Below are 7964 nucleotides of genomic sequence, written 5' to 3'. Positions count from 1 at the left end.
ACCATTGTTGTACCAATTATGCCTTTTTTACCACTGGTTTTCATAGATGAATCGTTCATACACACTTACTCAACTTTGTGGCTATCTCGTAGTTACTTTGGTGAAGCTCTTTCCCTTCTAATGAATCTAATCTAATTGAATTATATAGCTGAATTTCTTCAGATTAGTCGGACTATCAATTGACTTAACCTATTAAATCTAATAACACACATTTAAGATCGATATCATGCAAACTTGAGCAGAGCCAAGTTCAGCACCAGACACGAAACCAGAAGAGTTTGCCGGCAGATCAAGATGAATGAAGTCTGCAACAAGATTAACAGAAAAATGGATGCTTGCACTAAAATAAGACTCAAGATTGGACTACCAGATCATAAAGCATCTAAAACACCCACCAATTACAAATTGACAAAAAAAAATGGTGGGGAATGAACCCAGCGAAGTATATACCACACATACCATCAAAGGAGAAACAGAAATTTAAGAACGGTAGAGTAAAAAAGGTGACTTATATACTAACACAAGCACCAAAACCATTAGTCATAAGAAAGGATGCTCAAGCTGAGCTCGTGGCCAAAGCATAAATGTCAATAATACCCAAATCTGCAAAACATTCACACTTGGGGCCTCGGGCAATTTGAGCAACAATTGCAATAAACGCAAAGACTCCTGTGTGGACGTCCTAAAAGTGTCAATTATTATCAAGAAATGTGCTAATTATCATGAAGATAAGTAATATTTATTCTTTTAATCTATAACTACAAAGTGTCATATACTTCAAAAAATGTGACAAGTGACAATGTCTTCACAAGAGTCCACCTCTTAACAAAAATAAAGAACTAACAAATCTAGAATGAGGTCTAGCAGAATAAAATACTTCAGTTTAAGGCTAATATATATAAAAATAATAATAATTGAATGAGGAGAGCTTGCTTACACATCAGAGCGTATTATAGTTGAACTAAAGAAACCCACCAAATCTCCAATCAGCACAATATTGATAAAAGGCTGAAGCAACAGGTAGGAGATATCATAAACAGGTTAAAAACGATGGTGAAACAAATGGTTATCAAGCTAAGCTATAACTAGTCAATCCTGTTGAGATATTCCAATTTAACCATTATGATGGAAGGAATAACAGCAATATCATGCACTTCAGCTCTGTACAAATTCAAGAAATGCCTTATAGTAAAGAATGCTAAAAGTGTAGTGGCATAAAGGCCAGCAATACTTGTTATTCTTTAGTAAGTGCTAAAGTGAATAAATGATCACAATGATTTGAAAATCTGATACTCAGAAACATAGCCAAGACTCTAAATTTCCTTTTACAGAATCAAACCATACAAAAGCTCTAGTATCTAGATGCAAGCTATATATCACCACATTGATTCTTCAAGCAATCTGATGCCCCGTATCTCCAAGAACAAGATTTTCAATACAATTTCTATCAGAATTCTCCAACCATATCAAGAGAACAACATCCATAATTAAACGAGCACACTATCTCAAGTAAGATATCAGTTCAGATGAATCCAAAACCGCTGATACTAGGGATGGACTAGACATTCAATTTCAGCTACAATCTAATTACCTATCAACACCAAGCACAACCTAACAATAACTTCCATACAGCTTTCAGAAAGTGCAAGATCCTATTAGACGGTAAGAAAACATGAAGCCACAACTATGTCGATTGAAAAGTCAAGATTTCATAAATATTAGTTGACTCGGTATATAAAATCAAACAGGCTTCTACAACTATGTCAAGTGAGATATCATGTAGATGAAACGTCAACTGCTGATACTAGGGCTGGACTAGACACATCCAACTATAATCTAAGAACAAGTCACAAAGTGTAATTAACTCAACACCAAGCACGACCTACCAATAAACCCAATATCAAGCTTTCAGAAAATGCAAGATACTATTAGGTCTGTAGGCATTTATGCATGCATATTTATCTATGGGAAGTAATAAAACATGTAGCCACAACATGTGTTGCTTGCAGCCAACTGAAGATGTTAGATTTCACAAAAAAATATTTGACTCAGTATGTAAAATCAAACAGACTAATCAAGAAAAATCAGCAATAATCTGGATATTATTCTCATGCCGATCCACATTCAACATTATTAAAGCATCAAGGATTGAAATCAGTAACCAAAATAAATTTGATTTACTAACAGCATATAACCATCAATAAAAAGGTGCATAAATACCCGAAACTAATAACAAAACGTATAAACTAGTAGCTAATCGTGAAGTCGGCTGATAGACATAACAGCGAAGAAGGAAAACAGGGAGGGCAAATCCAACATTAGAATACCCAAATCGCAATTGTTCTCATACGGGGCTGAGGAGCTGAGAGAGAGATGGTTTGGGCTCCGAGTTCATGCCGATGATGATAACCAACGGGATGAAGCCGTAATGAGTGACGACTTTGGCCTTCTTCATGGCCCAGGTGCTCCACTCCTTGACGAACTTCCCCGCCGCCGCCACCGAACTCTCCTCTTCGTCCGCCGCCGCGGATTTCCTGACGACCTTTCCTTTCCCGGCCTTCAGAGACACCCTCGAAGCCATCTGTGATCGGTAAGATTTTTGAGTTTTAGGGCTCAGATTGGGGGGCCAATTTGCAGCTGCGGCAATCGGCTATAACTTTTTTTGGGATACTCTGCTTCTGCGTTAATGTTACAATTAAGGGTTTATATAGAGAATTGGAATGCCCTAGAAGGCTAGAACTATTTACTACTACTCTATATAGTTATATCTTAGGAGCCATTTGTTTGACGCGGATTCTGACATGGAAAAGTAATCTGATTTCAAAATATTAAATTTATGTGTTTGGTTAATTTTTTATCAGTCAAGGAAAGCAATAAGAATTCTGAAAATAAGAAAAGTAGTGCAACTTTCCAGGATTCTTAATCCTTAGCTTTTCTTAGGTATTCTTTTTCCTCATTCTAGGATTCTTACTTATTTGTATTATTTTATAAAATGTAAATTATACTAATTTTTATTTAGTAGGTATTTAATGTTTTGTATTATTATTATTATTATTATTATTATTATTATTATTATTATTATTATTATTAGTTCATAAATATTTTAAGCAAATTATAATTTAATTCTCATAACTATGAATTAACTTTATATTATTATTATTATTATTATTATTATTATTATTATTATTATTATTATTATTATTATTATTATTATTACTCCCTCCATCCCACGAAGTATGACACAGTTTTCTTTTTGGTCTGTCCCACGAAGTATAACACGTTTCTAAAAATAGCAAAAAATTTACCTTTTATTCACATTTTCACTTTTTCACCTACCACACTTAACACACAAAATATCAATTTCTTAATTCTCGTGCCAAAAAGAAGTGTGTCATGCTTCATGGGACGGAGGGAGTATTATTTAATTTATTAATTAGTTCATAATTTATTTTAAGCAAATTATAATTTAATTATTAGAACTATGAATCATACTTTATTAGAAAATCTTAATTTATTTTTTTAAAACTATAAATCATACTTTATGCCGTACATTATTATTATTATTATTATTATTATTATTATTATTATTATTATTATTATTATTATTATTATTATTATTATTATTATTATGTAAGAAAATTTGAATTTAATTTTAGAATTATAAATCATATAATTAACCTTAATAATAGTTTGTTGTTACTAAAAAAATTAATTAGTGAAATTTATTATAAAGATTAAATTTCAATTTAATTCTTATATATATAATGATAAATTATATTTATTTAATTATACAAATCAAGAATCCTAAAAATTATTTTTGGTATTTCCAAACACTGGAGAATGAATCTATTAGGATTCATTTTCCACGAAATCATTTTTCTAGGAATAACAATCACAATTCACATTACTTTCCTAACAAACAAACATGCCCTTAGGGTTAAAGTACCACTTGTATTCACACATATGCAATGTAGAAGAATGTTTTCATATAAAAATAAATATTAATTTATTTATTACTATATGATAATAAAAATATACTTTTTCTGTTCCACCACTAATATATTTCACGCATGCGGGACCTCTACACCACAGAAAGGTAGGAAAATAATCGCACACAGGCGGGACCACTACCCATGAAAGGTGGGAAAACAATCGCATGCAGACGGGACCACTACCCACACAAAGGTGAGAAACTTACACCACACACATGCGAGATTGAATCCAAATCTCTCATAAAATAGAGTCTTTAGATGTCTCAACTTTGTCATTTGAGCTAGATTTTATTGGCCACTTTCTTACAACTTTACTAATAAAGTCCACCATTATTTCTCCACTTCACTCATAAAATTGTACCACGTTCTCCACTCATAACACACACACTTAACATTTATTAAATTTGTGTCTGACAAATTAACTAATCAAATTACCATTCTAATCTTATACTTCCTCTGTCCCAATATTAATGGCTCGTTTCTTTTGGGCACGAGTATTTAGGATACCATAATTAAGGAAAAATAAGTGTGACCTACATATTTAGTGTTATTTTTAATTACTTTCAATAATTGTTAATCAAAGTAAGCTTTTCCATTTCTTTCTTTCACCGTCGGTGACTCTTCTCAGTCCGACGAATACACACAAATCCTCCCCAAATCTCTTCTCTCCCTTCTATCTTGCAAAGCACACATACATGTCTTGATCTTTTCTTTCTGGCAGAACAATCACACACACAAAAGAGATTTAGCAATGGTCCTCGCGCCGCTGCTGCTAAATACTCCCTAAAAGAGATTTAGCAATGGACACATACACAAAAGAGTTTAGCATAACATACACACGCACATCAAGTCAGATTTGTTTTGTTTGATGCTAAGTCAGATCTGTTTCGGTTTCTCCGTTTCGTTGATGGTTAGTGGAGATTTAAAGAGGCGAAAAATAATGGCTGGTTGATGCTTAGTAAAAATCAAAACTTCAAAATCAAAATTGCAAAAATCAAAAATCTGTTTGGGTGGAGATGGTGGAGGCAGTGAAGGGATGTGAGACGGAGGAGGGCAGAGTAGAGAGAGGGTTTCGCCTCCGTTCTGTCGCGCCACTGGGCCTTTGCTTTTGTCGGGCTGACATGCCTTTGGTGGAGGCATGACAGCGGTTGAGAGAGCCGCTGAAATGTGAGAGAAATGTGAGGGAGAGATGAGAGATGGAGCCACTGAAATGAGATAGAATTGAGGGGTGAAAATTAATTAGGATAGAATGTAGGGTTTAATACTTTCGTTAATTAAGTAACTAATTCATTCCTAATTATGGCCCAAAAAGAAAACGAGCCATGTTACCTGAGACAGCTAAAAAAGGAAGACGAGCCAACAATATTGGGACATAAAGATTAAAGAGTATTAAATTAATTGATAAATTTAAATTAAAAAAAAACTCAGTGAAAATAATCTGCTAGCTGCCCCTCCCCCACCCCAAATTCTCAGCTCCACTCCTATCTTATTCCCTAACACCCACCCCACCCAGCCACAACAATAGCTTCTCTCTCCGACCAAATACCCAACACAACCCCCTCCCTCCAGTGCAGCCTCCAATGGTCGTTGTCGCTGCCATAGGGGCTTCTCCTTCCCCAAGAAATATCCATGTCGCCCCTTCAGTCCGATCATTTCATTGCCTTCCCCAGCGCCACCCCCAACCCCACATTTGCCGCCATTACAACCACCCTCACCACCTGCAACACACACAAGCACACACGTTGCACTTCCCCTCCACACCGTCGCTGTCACAATCCAAATGAATTGCGCGAAAGATGGTTGTAAACAATTGAGAGGGTAATTTGGTAAAAGACTTTTGTTATCTTGGTTACTGTTGGAAGACCAGTTAATAGTCAGAGGGGGTAAACACAATTTGTTATCTAAGGGGGAATAGTGAATTTGGACCGGACTTCAACACAGACCTCCAAATTAAATAGGTATCTACGATGCCAAACGTACAATAGGTTAAACCCAAATTGCTACTCTATCATAGACTTATCCGGTCTACAAAACAAAACCTAACATAGATTGTGCTTAGCATGATAATAATATATTGATGTACTTAATACAAGGAAACAAATGAAGTAGAGAAACCAAGTACAATTGTGTTTCGTAAAGAAGAAATAACTAGATTTTAAAAGGTTACCATATCTTATTTTCTTTATCTTTTCGTATCTCGGTACATAGTTGATAACTTGATTGAGAATTCTCCAATTGTAGACTCGAGAATGATCAAATATTTATTGAAATAATTTAGTTCTTCTAGCACTTTGAGAAGTAAAATCATCAATAACTTCTTTAAGATCAAACTTTTCTAATACCTCATGTTCAGCATAAAATCGTTAATCCATCATTTATTGAAACATAGTAGATGGTGAAGAATGATTACGTCCAAAAACATGCTTTGATGAAGCGGGTCGCAAACCATCCTTTGAGCAGAGAAGCGAAAGCCGCTCACAAATGCTAAATTGGGGAGCAGAAGCGGCGAAATCATCAACTACGAATTGCATGTCTTAAGAAGTAAATGTTTCCACAGCTAGATTTCGAGTAAGTGTTTCCATAATCTTCTTCTGTCTGAACAAATGATTCATCTAAATTAATAATGAGTCACCATTGATATCGACAAATTCGAGATCGCCAAATGTTAAGGAGTTCCTCTATTCAATCATTTTCCTTCTTCTTGTTGCTATATATCTCGTTCGTACACATCTTCTCTTTGTTACCCAGGCCTCTAGTGAGTTACAGATATAAGAGATTAAGTTAGAAAACTAATAGCAAAATTTAAAATTGTGAAACATTGATTCTAATAGTAAAAAGTTATAGAGAGAGAGAGAGATCAATTAGCATAAGAGAAGTTTTTTTTAGGATTAATACTAATGAACTTTTATTTTTATTTTTGAGGTCCCTAAATTTAGGGGCCCTAGGTCCTTTGCCCCTTAGGCCTGCTTGAAGGATCGGTCCTCGTTGGAAGTGTACTTTTAAGTTTGATAGAGCTATTTATCTCTCTTTTGTCATCAATGAATTCACACTACTACAAAAGTTTACATACATAACAGTACATAGATAACGGTTTTTTTCAAAAACCGTTATCTATGAGCGCACTTTTAGGAATAGATAACGGTTTTGAAAAAATCCGTTATCTATGTACTGTTGTCTATATCCATAGATAACGGTTTTTGAAAAACCGTTATGTTTTTGCGTTATCTATTAGTTGCATACATAACGGTTTACAAAACCGTTATGTAACCGTTATCTATGACCATCTTTTATAACGGTTTATTCATAACGTTAAAGAACCGTTATGTATAAGAGTCATTTACAACGGTTTTGAAACCGTTATCTTTGAGCGTATCTAAAAACTGTTGTGTATAATTTTTTTTTATTAATTTTTTTTTATTAATTTTTTTAAAATTATATTATATTATATTAAAAAATAACATATAAATTGTTTATCCTAAAATCTGAATTTATTCCTAGATATAGACTTTGAAAAATAAAAAAATTATAACATTTTTTTGTTTTATCATTAAGTAATACTTATATAAAATCTAAATACCAAAAATTGAATATTAAAAGTGAAAAAAAAGAAAAGGAAAAAAGGAATAGATTTTGCCTTAGGTTATTTCACCTTCGATCCTAAAAATTTTCGCGCCTAACACCTTCGATCCCGCGCTGAATTTTTCATTCCTTTGCAATTTTCGTTCGTCTGCAAGTTTGGTTCCTCAAAATTTTCGTTCGTGTGCAAGTTTGGTTCCTCAAAATTTTCGTTCGTCTGCAAACGGAGGACCGCCGTTCGGCCTTCCTCTGCCTGTTGCGCCGCCACCCCTGCTCGCCGAGGCGCCGCCCTTCATCTGCTCTCAACATCTGGTCGCCGTCGTTCAGGAAATAGAGAAGCTGACGTCCGCAAAAGGGGGAAGCTGACTTCTGCAAAAGGAGGACGGCCGTTCGCCC

General features: G+C 34.5%; 1 protein-coding gene across 1 annotated transcript; it reads right to left on the bottom strand.

Annotated features, from left to right (window-relative positions):
* Positions 1-2148: 2148 nt before the first annotated feature.
* Positions 2149-2698, bottom strand: LOC131021359 (mitochondrial import receptor subunit TOM7-1-like). The gene has a single exon (XM_057950518.1). It carries the CDS (start codon positions 2579-2581, stop codon positions 2345-2347), a length of 237 nt encoding a protein of 78 aa, XP_057806501.1. The 5' UTR covers positions 2582-2698; the 3' UTR covers positions 2149-2344.
* Between the last annotated feature and the right edge of the window lie 5266 nt (positions 2699-7964).

This window comes from Salvia miltiorrhiza, chromosome 4 (assembly GCF_028751815.1).
Source record: "Salvia miltiorrhiza cultivar Shanhuang (shh) chromosome 4, IMPLAD_Smil_shh, whole genome shotgun sequence".
Lineage (NCBI taxonomy): Eukaryota > Viridiplantae > Streptophyta > Magnoliopsida > Lamiales > Lamiaceae > Salvia > Salvia miltiorrhiza.
This window is presented reverse-complemented; position numbering and strand designations above follow the sequence as displayed.